Genomic DNA, 16,682 nt, shown 5'->3' with positions numbered 1-16,682 from the left:
ATTCGAACCCACCACCTTAGGTGTATGTGGCCTGGCATCTTAGCCACTTGAGCCACAGGCGCCAAGCCCTGGTGTGACCCTTGTACAAAGGCCCAGCACCTATCACTCCTTCAATTCATTCCTGCACCACGTTAGAGGACAGAGAGGGACAAGATGGGCTCTCTCAGCCCCAGGGAGCACTGAGGGCTAACACACCTGCCACCTCTACCCTTCCAGCCTCTGCTCCCATCAAAGCAAGTTCTGGTGTAACTGCTCCCACACAGCAGGGAAAATGACTGTAAACGCAAAAGTAATGCATGTAAGCCAAGTTTCAGCAGGCACAGTAGAGAGCTGATCAGAGACCCTCCTTTACATTTCCCTAGAGATGGGACATTTCAATGACCCTGACCTACAGTGGCCAGGGCATCATTTATAAGAGGAACCTATCATAGTGAGTGAAAAAGAGCCAGTAGGAAGATGTGCTATTAGAAGATATCAAAACTGCAACAGTAACAACAAAAAAGCAAGTCATTTAAAAATAGGGAAGAGATCTGCTTAATCTGCTTAACTTACATGTGTGAAGAATCTTAACTGAAAAGAACAAGTATTTACAGGCTGTCACCTTAATGACCATACAAAGTGACCTCCAGTTTTCTTTCAGGTCTATCATAGGATGATGACATCCACATAAAGTCTACACTATCCAAGGAGAAAACCCCATTTCAAAGCCAGGGATCCATGACCAGAGGAGGAAATCTAAAGGCTATGAACAGGGAGGTGGTGACACACCAGGGAGGAGACAGAAGTTTAGTAGTAATGTTGTTCTTTACCTGTCACCAGGCTGGCTTACACTACGGCCCCCATTGTGAGCTGGGTCTCTTTGGAGCTAGAAACAAGGCACCCAGAGTCTGTCTGGTGCCCCCAAATAATCTAACGATTTTCATAAGTATAAGTGGCCACCTCACATTTCTATGAGTTCACAGCGGGAATTGGACAAGGTCCAGGATAAAGGCAGGTAGACAGAAAGACCACAATGGGATGAGGAGCTCTCAAGGAAGGGACCACATAGAGAATGAGGAGACGAAGGACAGGCCATGGATGTTTGAAGCAGCAGCAGTTGGGGAAGGGAGGAGCACAAATAAGCCAGGAATCATTCCCAGGGGATTCCTGAGGGACCGTACCTCTCAGTTCCCAGAAGCTTGCTACCAACAGGTAAGAAACGAGGGGACCGCTAAGAAAACAGGCAGGCTATGAATTTATAGTTGGAGCTGCTGGTGGCATTCCCAGGGGCCACGCAGCCTCTGTGGGAAGTTGCCAGGCAGCAGAGAATTAGCAAGTGAAAGGCAGAAGCCCGCCCTCAACAGGTGCTAGAGAAGGGCTGGAGAGTCGGTGGAGGAGGGGGCTCCAAAGAGTCACCAGCAGAGTGCCCATGGAGTGCTAGAAACCCCTACTGGACTCTGGGGACTCTGAGACTGGTCAGTCACACAGAAGGAAACGAGCTTCTTGCTGCTGGACTTCTACCCCAACAGGGGAAGTGGGTGAGGGATGGGGGTTTTGTTCCCTATGGAAAAAGGCTCTAGGAGAGTCAGGGTGAGGGCCACAAACACCCTTCCCCCAGGCTATGAGAACCCACCCACCCACCCCTTCCCTAACCCTCAAGCCCACCAACAGCTGTGCCTCATTTGCCCTTCTCACTCAAGGACCCACATTCCACCAGACAAAAAGACCCAGCACAGCTGCTGCGGGACAGGGTCCTAAGACCAGGGGGTGGAGGATGTTGGCTTATTGCTGTCAAGGACCCCTATCCCACCTCCATGTAGGTGGCTGGTACAATGACTAAGCAGCAGGGGCAGTCTTTTCTGCCCCATAGGCCTGGCTTCATGCCTCTACCACACAAAAAGGGTGACAGCCCAGGACTCCCAACACACGTGTGAGTCAGGGTGTGGATCCCTACCTCTCTCAGGACCCAGTGGTTAAAACTATAAGGATCAACATTAAGTGAGCATGAAGTGGCCAACTGGAATGCCACACCTGCCAGACATTTTTGGGGGAAAGTCTTTAAAACGATTCAACATACATAGACCCTGTTACTCTGCAATTCAACCCCTGGGTTGTCTACCAAAAGAAATGCCAATTGATGTCCACAAGATGTCTGCAGGAATGCACACAGGAATCGCATTCACACTAGCCACTTGAGCAGGTGTCCATAGACAGGTGAGTGGGTACCACTCAGCAACACACCAATGCACACACCAGGGATGGATCTCAAAACATTCTGAGCAAAGCCAGATCCCTACAAGCATATTCCGTTTGTATCTATTACTAGGGAAGTCTGTGAAGAGGTGAAATCAGTCTCCTGTGAGGAAGCAGGCCAACGCAGGGAGGGTGCAGGTGTGCAGAGGGCTCTTCCAGAGGGAAGATGATAAGAATTCTAGAGGGTGTTAAAAGTTCCCTGCCTTGATGAAGGTTTGGATTACACAGATGTAGCCACAACTCACTGTCTGGGCCTGAACCAGGAGAGGCCCAAGCTAATGTGGAATGCGCCAGCATTACCCCCTGGGTCGGGGGTGGGGGAAATTCTCGTACTGACTTTACCTTTCCCTGCCCAAGCTGCCATTTATAAAAAGTACCTGACCAGGCGGCGGCCCTGGCACAGTGGTTGCTGCACGGGCCACATGCACAGACAGCAATGACAACTGCAACAAAAAAATAGCCAGGTTTTGTGGCAGCTGCTTGTAGTTCCAGCTACTTGGGAGGCTGAGGCAAGAGCATCACTTGAGCCCAAGTGTTTGAGGTTGCTGTGAGCTGTGATGCCACGGCATGCTACCGAGGGTGACATAGTGAGACTCTGTCTTAAGAAAGAAAAAAAGTGCCTCTCCAAACAGCAAGGATTCTACCCATGACCCCTGGAGTCATCTTGGAGAAGTTAGGTGATGTACTTTCTCCAGCTGGCCCCATTTCAGCACAGAACCAAATGAGGCCATCTACACAAACCCAATGTTCTACAAGTCAGGTGACTAGTTTTCCAGGCAGCTGCTATCTCACATTACTTTCTGATTCATTTTTGCTTTTAGAAGAGGACTTGGGTATTAATGTGCATATTAATGTGCATGTAAATGATGTGTGTGCACACACACAACTCATCACTGCGGGCCTCCAAACCCCGTCTCAATCCCAAACAATCAGCCAGTACAGTCCCTAGGCAGGGAAGCGAGGTTGGTTTCTATGCAGATGTGTCATCCCCACTGCCCCTTTCATGATTTCCAGTCTCAAAAGATAGGGGCAGTAATTCTAACTATCATGAAGTCCCCAGTGACAAGAACAGTGCCCTGCCTATGCAGGCCCAATAAACACATGGCATTTCTAGTGTGTTTTATAGTCTATTATGGGTTACAAGTGCTTGGCCAGGGAGGTGAAGGCCTGAGAAATTAAAGCTGAAGATCACCTCTAACAGCTAAGATGCTACCTTAAGGACCCAATAGGCTAAGACAATAGTTCTCAATCTTCCTAAGGCCAAGGCCCTTTAATACAGTTCCTGTGGGTTGCAAGCAACAGGTTGAGAACCGTAGGGCTAAGGGCCCTGAGGTGGCCAACTGAACATGTTATCACAGCCTGCCCAGCCAGAAGACCAGGAAGTGCTTTTTCTGTCTGCTCCAGCCTCATCCAATGGGTAGATTGTCTAGACTTGGGGTGGGGACAGCACATGCCCACAACCTTTGGGTTAGCCTCACAAAACCAATAGACTCAAAACTTCTACCTCTGTGGATTTTGTTTTTCCAAGCATACATTCATGGATGCCAGAATGGAAGCCAAACTATTTGAACCTCTATTAACTTAGCATCCATACTGAGATATAATTTATAACACAATATTTGTCAATTATAAGATAGCACAATTTCATGATTTTAGGAAATTTATAGAGCTGTGTAATCACCACCACAATCCAATTTTAGGACACTTGCATTGTCTAGAAATGTTCCCTGTGCCTATGTGCTATTGCTCCCACCCACCCCTACCCCTGCCCTAAGGAAACACTGATCACCTTCCATCTCTATAATAAATTTGCTTTTGTTGAGGGAGGGGACACGCCCTCCAAGTGGAATTATATGACATACAATCACTGGGTCTGCTGATTTCCCTTTGGCATGAGGTTCATCTGTGTTGCAACATCTATCTGCAGTTTGTTCTTTGTAATGCTGAGTGGTAACCCACTGTGTAAATGTAGAACATTTGTCTTATCCACAGATATTTGGGTTGTTTTCACTTTGAGGCCATTATAAAATCATGCCTCTGTGGATACCCATCTACCTGTCTTTGTGTGAAATGTATGTTTTCATTTCTCTTGGGTAGAATGTTGCATCATATGATTTGCATCCGTTTATGCCATTTAACATACCTACAAGCAATGAATGAGGAGTTCTTGTTTCTATATACCCTCGCCAACACTTATTATTGTCTTTTTAAATTATGGCTATCCTTGAGTCTTGTTTTATAGCCTAGCAAATGGTCTACCCTGGAGGATGTTCCATTAGCACTTGAGATGTATTCTGAATTCATCAGATACAGTGCTCTAGAAATGTCAGGCATACCAACTGAGTTGATAATGCTCTCTCTTCAAGTCCTCTATAAGTTTGCTGCTCTAACAATCACTGAGAGTGAGGTAACTATAATTAATGATGCATTTTCTTTTTATTTTTTGAGACAGTGTCTCACTATGTCACCCTTGGTATGCCATGGCATCACAGAGCACAGCAATCTCAAACTCTTGGGCTTAAGCAATTCTCTGGCCTCAGCCTCCTAAGTAGCTGGGACTACAGGTGCCCGCCACAACGCCCAGCTATTTTTTGGCTGTAGTTGTCATTGTTGTTTAACAGGCCTGGGGCAGGTTCGAACCCACCAGCCCCAGTGTAGGTGGCCAGCACCCTAACCACTGAGCTACGGGCACCAAGCCTAATGATGCATTTCCATGATGAGTCTTATCAGTTTATGTCTCAACAATTTTGGGGCTCTGCACATGTTTTTTTACTATTATGTCTTCCTAACATAGGATTCACTATGAAATGTTCCTCTTTGGTGCTAGTAATATTTTTTATCTTACAATCTATGCTATCTTTTTTTGTTTTTTGAGACAGAATTTCACTTTCATTGCCTTCAGTGGAATGCCATGGCATCATACCTCACAACAATCTCAAATCCCTCAACTCTAGCAATTCTCTTGCCTCAGCCTCCCAAGAAGCTGGGACTACAAGCAACTACCATAACACCTAGCTATTTTTAGAGATGAGGTCTTGCTCCGGCTCAGGCTGGTCTCAAACTCATGAACTCAAGCAATCTGCCTGCGTTGGCCCCCTGCTCGGATCACAGGCGTGAGCCACCACACCTAGCCAAGTGTATACTATTTATACTAATATAGTCACTCCAGCTCTCTAATGGCCACTTAACAATATTATCTTTTTCCATCTTTTTATATTTGTACTTGAATCTAAGGGATGTCACTTCTAGACAACATATAAGCTGGACTTTGCTTTTTAAAAAAAATACAGTCTGGGCGGCACCTATGGCTCAATGGGTAGGGCACCAGCCCCATATGCCAAGGGTTGTGGGTTCAAACCTGACCCCAGCCAAACTGCAACAAAAAACAGTCGGGTGTCGTGGCAGGTGCCTATAGTCCCTGTAGTCCCAGCTACTCGGAAGGCTGAGGCAAGAGAATTGCTTAAGCCCAGGAGTTGGAGGTTGCTGTGAGCTGTAATGCCAAGCACTCTACCGAGGGCAACAAAATGAGACTCTGTCTCTAAAAAAATAATAAACAAATAAATAAAAATAAAAAAATACAGTCTGGCTCAGCACCTGTAGTACAGTGGTTTCGGCACCAGCCACATACACGGAGGCTGGCAGGTTCAAACCCAGCTTCAGCCAGCTAAACAACAATGACAACTGCAACAACAATAAAAAACAGCCAGGTGTTGTGGTGGGTGCCTATAGTCCCAGCTACTTGGAAGGCTGAGGCAAGAGAATCGCTTAAGCCCAAGAGTTTGAGGTTGCTGTGAGCTGTGACACTACAGCACACTACCGAGGGTGACACAAAGAGACTCTGTTTTTAAAAAAAAAAAAAGTCTGACAATCCCTGTCTTTTCACTAGGGTATTTAGACCATTCACATTTACTGTAATTATTGATATGGCCGAATTTACACTGCCACATTGCTGCTTATTTTCTACATCTTCTTTTGTTTCTCTGTTCCTTACTGTCTTTTGTCTCCTATGATTTAGTGTACCACTTTAGTTATTCTAATCTCTGTTGATTCTTTTTAATGGTATTTTAATTCTATTTCCTAGTTCCTCTAAGTATTAAAACAAGTATATTAATCACAATCTACTTCAGATTAATATTAACTTGATTCCAGTAAAATATAGAACTTTGGTCCAATATTGCTCCATTTCATTCCCCCTCTTTGGTACTGTTATCACCCATATTCTATGTATGTTATAAATCCAGCTGATCACCAAATGCCTTCAGTCAGTTTCTGGAGTGTAGACATAGTTAAGTCCATTCTATAAACCCACATTTACCATTTCCAGTGTTCTTTATTTCTTCCTGTAGACTTACCTGGCGGGTCTGAACCCAGCCTGGGCTGGATAAACAACGACAACTGCAACAAAAAAATAGCTGGGCGTTGTGGAGGGCACCTGTAGTCCCAGCTACTTGGGAGACTGAGGCAAGAGAATCCCTTAAGCCCAAGAGTTTGAGGTTGCTGTGAGCTGTGACATCACAGCACTCTACCAAAGGTGACATAGCAAGACTGTCTCAAGGAGAAGAGAAAAAAAAAAATCAACATGGGAACTCCAGGAGACACTAGTTATAAATGTAACATCTTGTGTTGAGTAAAAGCTAAAGACTGAAGGGGTAGCTGTCACCAACATCACATCAGTTGCTTCCCTCACTATACACTGAGCACTGAAGCTGGTTTTGGGTACAAGCTACCTGGCATCCCATCAACCTACAAGGCAGAAATAATTGCCTATTTAGTGAGTAAAGAAATACAGGCTAAGATTATATGCTCAGGATAAATCAGGTTGTGTGATCTGACCGCAACTCTGGCTGCTGGCCTTTGAGCTAGGCTCTGTCTACATCCTCATCCTGCTTCACAATGTCCTAGGACCCCCTAGGGTGTCTCTAATGCTCTAGAAAGACTCATATACGTGCCCCCCCCCCCACAACTGCCTGGTTTAATCTCTGTCCCTTGCTCTCATAATGCATTACAAGGAAAGCACATTGATCAATTTCAGGAAACAATGCCCCATCTTCTACATGACCTCAGTTTAGAGGCCAATGAATGGCCCAGTAGGGAAAAGGAACGAGACCCAGAGGATAACGAAGCCATGAGCTTTGGCAACTGAAAGATCTGGTTTGAGTCCCAACTCTAAGCTCCTTCAACACTTAACCTTTCCCTCACAATTCACTGGCCTACCCTATAGGAGGAGCATCATGACTACAGGAGAGCACACACATTGGGAGCCTAGGAAGGCAAAAGGGACCCAGAAAATCTCTTTGAATGTGGGCTCCTCCTGCCCTGACTCCAAGCCCTCTCCTGGCTGCTCACCAGCCTCTCAACTTCATTTGAAGTGTCACAGATTCTTGTCCCAGCTGAAGATTGAGTCAAAGAGAGGGAAAAGAGACCTACACTTATAGTTTTTATTTTGAAACTTTAATAAGAGATCACTGGCTTTGGAACAGGTACTGTAGTCAGCAGGGTCAGTGGGTATCTAGGTATGAACATGCTGGAAAGCTCCAAGGAAGGAGTGATACAGAGTCTGAATTTCTCTTGAGAGAGAAAAAAGAAGGCTTGTAAGTGAAGAAATGGTAAATTTGGTGTTATGCCTTTTAAGCTTTTCCTTTAAGAGCCTTACAAAAGGTGAGTTTCAGAAAAGTCACTCTTAAAGCAATCAGTGTTGATTAAGGAGAAACCAATAGAACAGGCCACGGAAGATCCAAGCTTAGTGAATGCATGCCCCCACCTCCAAGGAGCAATGTGCCCTGGGCAGGGCTCCCAACTCTGTTCCTAACCAAGTCATCCCGGTAGGGTGCAAAATCTCTTGCGTCCCTACCCACACCTCTGAGACCCAGGGTCCCAGGAGGGAGGTCCCTTGGCAACGTTTTGGCAACGATAGCACAGTTGCTGGTGCAGGCAATGCTTGGGCTGTACCTGCAGCCATCTCCATGATAACCCCACCAAAGCTGCTTCCTACGCACAGGCCTGCCCTGGTCTAGAGTGGGGCTTGCCCCACCTAGGCACTCTAGGCTTGTCTCCAGGTCCCAGTGCCTCCCACTGGTTCCTCCCACTTACCTATGTGAGGTGCGCATATCCACAGGCCCATCACCCACCAGTCCTTCACTTCTGCCCATAGCCTCTGTTGCCCTCTGCAATCCTTGGGCTGGGCCTGCTCCTGGCTCAGGTATCACCCTCATGTCTCCGTCAGGGTTTAAATCTGAAGCCAACAATCCTCTCTCCATTTTTATTTTCTTGCTCTCCACATCATCGTCTGTTGGGTCTCTTTCAAGTGCTCGTTTCTGACTCCGTGTTCGGCATGCTTCTTCCGTCATTCTGAACTTTATGGGGAGGAGAAGACACATTTTAATTGGGCAGTTAAGTTGTTGCCTTCTTCGAAACTTTTTAGAGTGTTTTTCTCCACATGTTAAGGATGGCAGAAGTAGGTACAATAAGCACAGGGCCCTCAAAAGTGTCCCCAGGACATTTCTTCACTGCCTTGGGGAAGGCTCCACAGGAGCAGGGTGTCCCTGGCCTCCAGTGTGGCAGAGCATCTGGGGAACTGAGCTCTGTCCTGCCCCATGAGGGGACAGAGAACCTGTGGCGGATTGAACAGAAACAATGGGAGGTGGCTGCTTATCAAAAAGAAAATGAAATTCTGTGCACTCCAGATCTAAAAGCAAACAGAGAGAAACTGTTTTAGATCTGAGCTACTTGCCTAGGGGATTCTGAGTACCTGCATCTAGAATCCGGGAAGGGGGTGACTATACTGTCCTAAAAGCAGGGTCAGGGCCCCAGTCCAGCCCTATCCTATGGTGACCCCTGCTTCTCCCCTTCAGTGATGTTCCCTCATTCTCTGCTCACCTTCAAGGATTGGGGTGTGTGTGTGTGTGTGTGTGTGTGTGTGTGTCTGTGTCCCACATTTAACCCTTTGGTTGCCAATGAGGTACATTTTGAGCAGGGTGAGGCCTGACCTATCAACATGCCATCACCTTGTACCTGCAGCACACACCTATCTTGATTTGAAGAAGAAAGAAAAAGAAGAAAAAACAGCTGAGTCAGTTTTTGATCCCATGACATCACTGGGCTCCACATGACCCTTCCCAGGATTCAGCTGGAGAGACAAAGCACTTTCCAGAAAACCAGTCTGAACCGGTTCCAGACAACAAGCTGAAGTGTTGTTAACCCTCACAGAGACAGGACATGGGAGGACAGCACAGTGATATCTGTCTGCAGGGAGGCGGTTAGCATTCCACAGCAGGGTTTGGGACACAGGCACTCTTAAAGCGGCCACTCTGATCTCTGGCCTCCCCAGTAGGGCAAGGCACAGAATCAACACTGAGAGTTGGAGTCTTAAAAAATATATATAAATATATCCCCAGTGCTCACCAGGGGATAAAGAAGAAATTTAGTGCTTCAGCTCTCATATAATTCCTAAAATGTCATAGTTTTCCACAGGACAGTTGGTGTCCTTCATGCAGGAGACTCAAAGAGAACCCTGACTCACACCTGTAGCATGCCTTCCTCTATTCTAAAGCCCTCTGGTTCTGTGTCCTCGCAGGCAGGGCACCCATCTTCCCAGTACCTCAGTTTGCCCACTGGTGAACACCCTGGGGAGGCCTGTACTGGACAGGGCTGGGCATACCCAGTCCCAGAGGCCATCTTCTGGGACGCTGGAGAGGTGAGGGGGGACAGCACAAGGCAATGAAGGTGTTCTGTCACCATATTATGGGATGCTCTTGAGCTGATGCACTTGCAATCTCTTTAAAGGAGCTGATTTCACAAATGAGCAATAGGACAAGGCCCTGCCCAAATGTGCCCTTTCGTGTACTTAGACTGAAAGGAAGGAAAGTGACAGCTGCTTCATGCTTCTGAAGCCTGGGGGAGGAATAGGCCATTTATACACATGTTGGGCCAGTGTGGCCTAGCAAGGCACATAGTTACCTGCTCTAAAAGGAGGCCCACCCCAAAAGGCTGAACTAAACACATTTCCCAATAGCCACATCCTCCCCTGAGGTATCCCCCCTAGATCCATGGCAACTCTGCGCCCCTTGCCCCACCCCTGAGGGAAGGGCCAGAGAATGTCTCTCTCCCTTAGCACCACCCAGGTGCCAAAGTTTGCTCCTAATGTGGTGACCAGGCTGGGGGTAAAAAGGTCAAGAAAGGAAACCCCAAATCTCTATGTCACTGGCTTTCAGACTTAGCCTCTGCCTATTCCCTAAGCCCTTCTGGAATCCCTGCCTACACTACCACTCACTCCATAACAGCTGTTCAACCCCTGGCTGCCTCTCAGCCTGCCTGCCCAATGTACCCCAATCCTTCCACTCTCACCTAGTTTCCCTTCCAGCTGCTCCTCTCTGAGCAACTACTCCACCTCCCTGTGCTCCTCACTGCCCCCAGAGAGAGGTGAGGAATGCTCTGACCTCACTCTTAAGCCCTGAAGTTCTATGGTCTCTGTCCTGTTTTCGATATTAGTTGACCACAAACCCTGTCTAACCTGTTCAATGATTGTCTATCCTGTCTCTCATGAGACCACAGACAAGATGCTGCCCTCAAGAGTGGTCACCCACCTTTTTCCTCTCTCACTGGGGAGGGCAGGGCATCGCTTTTAAATAGGAGCTCCACAGATGGTACAGAAATTGGACAAGGGGAGTGATTTTGCCAGCTGTCTTGGACAGGAGATATGTGTACTCCCAGACCCAGGGCAGGGAGGAGTATGACTAGGTAGGAAATGAGAGGAGACCAAGATCTTACACAAGGGCCCCCTATAGTCAGAGGAAGTTCTGCCCCAAAGGGTGAATCTCTCAGTCTGGCCTGGTGCCTACTGTAGGGGAAGGGGCCCCGAAGGGGATGGAGAGAGCACACTCCTATCCTGATAGACTGCATCCTTCCCAAGACTCACAAGACCCTAGTGCTTGTCCATTCCACCCCTGCTCCAGCCAGGCTAGACCTGCCCCCATTGCAGTCTTCAGCTTTGTAAGCCCTGGGCTCTGAACCCAAGAGTCTGTGAGAAGTCCTCCCAGCTATGCCAACCCACATGGATAAGGCAGAAAAAGACAACCTAATCAGCCAGTCTGTGCCTGAGGGTCCTCAGTTTATTGCGAGTAAGCCTCTCAGAGGTTACAAGTGGTATAGGGCAGAGCTAAGTCTCGGTAGCCCCAAAGGGCTGCTTCTCTCCAGCCCCCGAAACCTGACCTCAGGGCCATTCTGGTAGCTGGTCCCCAACAGAGGGCCCACTGGCAGCATGCATGTGCTTGGTGTGCAGTGTCAGGGCAACTCACTAAGAAGCCAAAGTCTTAGAACTTTGCCAACCCCAGCCTAAGAAAGGATGGCCAACCTCACAGTGCTCACCTAATCAGTGCTTGTGACACCCCAAGGCGAATTATGGGGAGAAAGGCCATGATGCAAGCCTCTCCTACTATAGGAAGGACAAGCACAGCTGGAAGGGGCAGGGCCAACCAGTCCAACGCAGGGGGCACCTTGGGTTGGAGCCTCCTTCACAGCCATGCAGACTGACCTTGGACCTGTTACTAAACAATCTCCAGCCATCACAGGACATTTGCTCCTAGGGAAGGTAAGTATTTTTTTTTTTTTTTTTGGAGACAGAACTTCAAGCTATCCCCCTGGGTAGAGTGCTGTGGCATCACAGCTCACAGCAACCTCCAACTCCTGGGCTCAAGTGAGTCTCCCGCCTCAGCCTCCCAAGTAGCTGGGACCATAGGCGCCCACCACAATGCCTGGCCTTTTTTGGTTGCAGCCGTCATTGTTGTTTTGGCAGGTCTGGGCTGGATTCGAACCTGCCACCTTAGGTGTATGTGGCTGGCACCCTAGCCACTTGAGCCACAGGCGCCGAACGGAGGGTAAGTACTATTAAGGAGTAATTATTCCTTCCTCAGGGCAGGCAGGACCAGTGTCCCCAGAACATCAGGGCTGATGGCCACTATACCCAGGGACAAAGTTGTCAGGAAGAAGAAAGCATTACAAATGACATCTGCAAAGAGCAGACGTGAATATTTCCTAAAAGCAGGTGAAGAGACGGCTCGGCGCCTATAGCTCAACCGGCTAAGGCGCCAGCCACGTACACCTAAGGTGGTGGGTTCGAATCCCCAGCCCGGACCCGCCAAACAACGACGGCTGCAACCAAAAAAATAGCCGGGCGTTGTGGCGGGCGCCTGTGGTCCCAGCTACTTGGGAGGCGGAGGCAGGAGACTCGCTTGAGCCCAGGAGTTGGAGGTTGCTGTGAGCTGTAATGCTACAGCACTCTGCCCAGGGGACAGCTTGAGGCTCTTTCTTAAAAAAAAAAAAAAAAAAGCAGGTGAAGAGGCTGAATTGCCCGAAGTAATTAGGATTTGTTTCAAAATCTCTAGTGAGAGAAGAGAGTATGAGGGTAAAGCAGCTCTAACCACAGAAGTCCCACCCCAGGCCTGTGCAGGAACTGCCAGCACACAGAAGAGCCCCCTTTTCTGAAGGCCGGGATCTTGTACTGGCTGTTGCCTGATCAGGAAGAAGTCTCAACAGCAGTATGCCCATTTTAAAGATGAGGCACCAAGGCCACCAGCATTGCCCAGCTGCTCAAGGTATGAGGTTGGAACTGGGTCAGCCTCAGCCCCTCCTTCTCATTTTCCAAATGCCCCAGTTTGAACCTTAGGTCTGCACAGCTGAGCAACACCAGCAAGGCTGAATGGGGTATCAGGTGGTAGAGATGTAGCCCATGTCCTCCACAGCTGGGGGCCAAGAAGGGCAAGTTCTGGCCACACTGGAGACCCTACCAAGTATGGCTTGGACCTCTCCATGCACCTCAGCCAGGTCAGCCCAGCCCCAGAATGCTGACAGTGGGACTTCAGGATGGATGCAAATACTCTTTTATTTTAGTAAATGCCACCATCCAACTGGTCTGAGAGCTATAGGCAGAAAACATGTTCTAAAACAATTCCAAAAGGCTGAATGATGCTGTGTCAGGAACCAGAATTCTTTTTTTTTTAAGAGACAGAGTCTCATTTTGTCGCCCTGGGTAGAGTGACATGGCATCACATCTCATAGCAACCTCCAACTCTTAGTCTTAGGCAATTCTCTTGCCTCAGCCTCCCGAGTGGTTGGGACTACAGGAGCCTGCCACAACGCCTGGCTATTTTTTGGTTGCAGCCATCACTGTTGTTTGGCAGACCCAGGTTGGATTCAAACCCACCAGCTCAGGTGTATGTGGCTGGCGCCTTAGCCGCTTGAGCCACGGGCGCCGAGCCAGGAACCAGAATTCTTAAAGCAGACTCGGGAGACCAACAGAAGGCACCCAGCACAAGTCTGGCACACCAGGCCACTAAGTGTCTCTTGATAATTAAAAAGAAATTAAGTAGCAAGACAAATCTCACAGCCAAAACCCTGAGGTCTCAGTGCTTGCTAAAGCTACTATACTATAAAATGCTATCTACACCATACCGTCACTAGTATACTAGTAGTGATAATATTAGTAATACTGTTTCAGACATGAAGCAAATAAGGCTTAGCAGTAAGTGGGTTAAAGGTACTTAGCAGAAGTGACACGACTGAGGTTCTGAGTGAATTTAAAGCATTTTCCTACCTCCTCAACGAACTAGGGCAACTGTCTCAAAATTTATTTATTTATAAATAAAATCAAAACTGAAAGGAACTAGACCAAAATCAGTAGTAGTCATCTCTAAAGAGTGATTAGGAAACATTTACTTACTGTAGTAAACATGTCTGTATTGTTTCGAGACTTTCTTTTAGCCGTGACTATGAATCAATCTTGTATTTAAATAAAACAAACATTAAAAAAAAAAACCTCAGTAAAATAGCAACCCCATCTGCCGAGGGTAAGAACAGAGAGGACAAGCGCAAGCCAAGGTACATGGTAAAAGTGGAGGTAGGGGGAATGTGGTATCCAGGTAGAGAAGAAGGAGGGTCCCCAGAGTGACATGGCAAAGGAAAGAGGCCAGCTCCTTGAATAGGTAGAACCAAGGACACAAAACAAACACAGAACCTTCAGCAGATTATAGTGGATGATGCTGACCCTTCCACGGTATTACTGAAAATGTTCATGGCCAGCCAGGAATGGTGGCTCTCACCTACAATCCTAGCACTCTGGAAGGTCAAGGCAGATGGACTATCTGAGCTCAGGAATTTAAGACCAACCTGAGCAAGAGCTAGACCCCATCTCTACTAAAAACAGAACAAAACTAGCCAGGTGTTGTGATGGGTGCCTACAGTTCTAGCTACTCAGGAGGCTGAGACAAGAGGATCACTTGAGCCTAAGAGTTTGAGGTTGCTTTGAGTTATGAAGCCATGGTACTCTATCCAGGGTGACAGAGGAAGACTCTGTCTCAAAAAAAAAAAAAAAGAAGAAGAAGAAGAAAAAGAAAAATAGAGAGAAAGAAAAAATAGAAAATGTTCATGGCAGCTTAAAAATCTACTTTCTGTGACATACACTCGAGATCCTCAAACTCTAAGCAGTAAACCCAAACTTCTCAGCTTACCTCAACAACCTGCCTTCTGCCTATAACACCAGGCTCCCCACGTGGCCACTACAGTGACTGCCAAGTCACAGCATCCCTCACAGGACTATAATAGCAAGAGCCCCCACACCACTCAGCAATTTTATCTCTCTTCATGGCTCAATGCTAAACACTTCAAAGGCAAAAACTTCTCCTTCCCATTTATCTTCATTTTCAGTGAGGAACAAACAATATGGGTTTGGCATGTGTCACTTAACTAACTAAGCCTATGTTTTCATGAATCAGACTCACAACTGTGTAATTCCTGGGGTTGCCCTACATGGCAAAGGCAAAGAAACAAGTAGTGCTTTCATTAACAAACTTCGTGCACTCTGACTGCCTTTACTTTCTGGAAGGTATGGAGACTAAGACAGCACCCACTCATGCTCAGGCCAAGGTGGAAACAGGAATTAAGAGAAATATTCCAGTTAGGGGAATAGCATGGACCACACCATTGAGCATGGAGGGTCTCAGGCCAAGGGAAGGGAGGCAGTGTTGAGTCCTGCTAAAGGCTTTCTCAAAAGAACAAAAGTTTCACTACCCACTGACTAAAGCTGGCCTGAAAAATAAAGACATGCCCAGGCATTATTTTCTCACATACCTTATCAGGATGGGCTCCAGGCCCTGCTACTCGGTAAGGAGCTCCCTGGGCCTTCAAAGACCCCAGACTGAGTGTCCTTCTCTTTGCAGTACTCCTAGAATGAGAGCAGTGGTTGAAAGGTATACACTGGCTAGGGCCAAGTGCCTCTCACATACCGAGTGACAGCTGCCACTCTAGGAGAGCCTCTGAGAGTTGAAGACAGGCATGTGAGATACCACAAGGTGGAGAAAATCCAAGTCTGGCCGGCTACCATCTGGGATAGGACTGGAACCTTCACCCACCACTTCTCTGTCTACCTTGCCATTCTGAGGAGCTGCAGAATCTTCCACTGTATGGCCAAAAAAGGCCTTTGGTTAAGCACATTTAAATTGTTTTTCTTTTACCTAGAGGGACAAGCACATAGTGGGATTCAAGTGACCATACATACATGGTGAGAAGGATGAGGAGAAAGCAGTAGCCATCCTCAGAAGCCTCCAGAGCATTAGTGAATAAAGACTCACCCTGCCCAGGGCTCTGGAAGAACTTGCAGCCAGAAGGCATGAGCCCTTACCCCACTCTCCCCAACCAGAGAGTACTTAAAATGTCACCGTGCTCACCAGGTAACAGGTTAAGCTATGTGACAGCAAGGGCAATCCATAAATGTCCCTGGGCTATCCTCAGCCCTGAATAATTCCAGCCACACGGTAGATGCACCATAAACATCAGATGCACAAGCAGATGTAGGTTTTACAGAGAGAAGCTCTGTGAGTTGGCAGACTAGAACAGACATTGCAGGCTTCTTTTCCACACTGGACTCCTCATATCAGACCCAAGTTTATTGCTGCTTTGCTGTTACCAGAAATGTGGGTCTCTTACTTTTATGGGCATAATACCTAACCATTTAGGTATTATGGTTAGGTATGACTGACCATTTACCCTAAATGGATCATCTTGTAGGTGAATACTAGCGCCAGCCTCTGTTTATAGTGGGAAAACCGAGGCACAAAAGGGCAAAGTCACATGTCAAGCAGATGGAACGATGAGTTTAAAGCTGTTCTCCTCCAGGTAGTACCCTTTAAAACACCTTGCCAAGCACCCAGAATCAGGCCTGAAGGTTCCAAGGGACACTGGAAGCATCACACCAATGGCAATTTGGGCTTGATCTTAAGTTTTCACCCCACAGAATCTGGATGAGACTCAACTTTATTCAGTGTCATGAGCAAACCCTTTTGGTGTTTGCTTTCAAAGTACATTAAGTTCTGGGCTCAGTGCCTGTGGCTCAAGTGCCTAAGGCGCCAGCCACATACACCTACGGTGGTGGGTTCGAATCCAGCTGGGCCTGCCAAAACAAC

The 16,682-nt window shown here is 47.5% G+C and overlaps 1 protein-coding gene across 2 annotated transcripts in view; it reads right to left on the bottom strand.

Moving 5' to 3' along the window:
* The window catches only part of GATAD2A (GATA zinc finger domain containing 2A), a 132,423-nt gene that overhangs the window by 31,180 nt on the left and 84,561 nt on the right, over nucleotides 1–16,682 (bottom strand). Inside the window, exons 3-4 of one of the 2 annotated variants that reach the window (XM_012809450.2) lie at nucleotides 15,352–15,445; nucleotides 8,323–8,585 (exon numbers count right to left, since the gene is read on the bottom strand). In XM_012809450.2, the coding sequence (XP_012664904.1) occupies nucleotides 8,323–8,579 (257 nt within the window). In that variant the 5' untranslated portion in view covers nucleotides 8,580–8,585; nucleotides 15,352–15,445. The remainder of the gene's footprint in view (nucleotides 1–8,322; nucleotides 8,586–15,351; nucleotides 15,446–16,682) is intronic. The other variant, XM_023517170.1, reaches the window with a different exon arrangement.

This window comes from Otolemur garnettii, unplaced genomic scaffold (assembly GCF_000181295.1).
Source record: "Otolemur garnettii isolate 467f Iridium unplaced genomic scaffold, OtoGar3 scaffold00105, whole genome shotgun sequence".
NCBI lineage: Eukaryota > Metazoa > Chordata > Mammalia > Primates > Galagidae > Otolemur > Otolemur garnettii.
The sequence above is the reverse complement of the archived record's forward strand: the minus strand, read 5'-3'. Positions and strand labels throughout refer to the sequence as shown.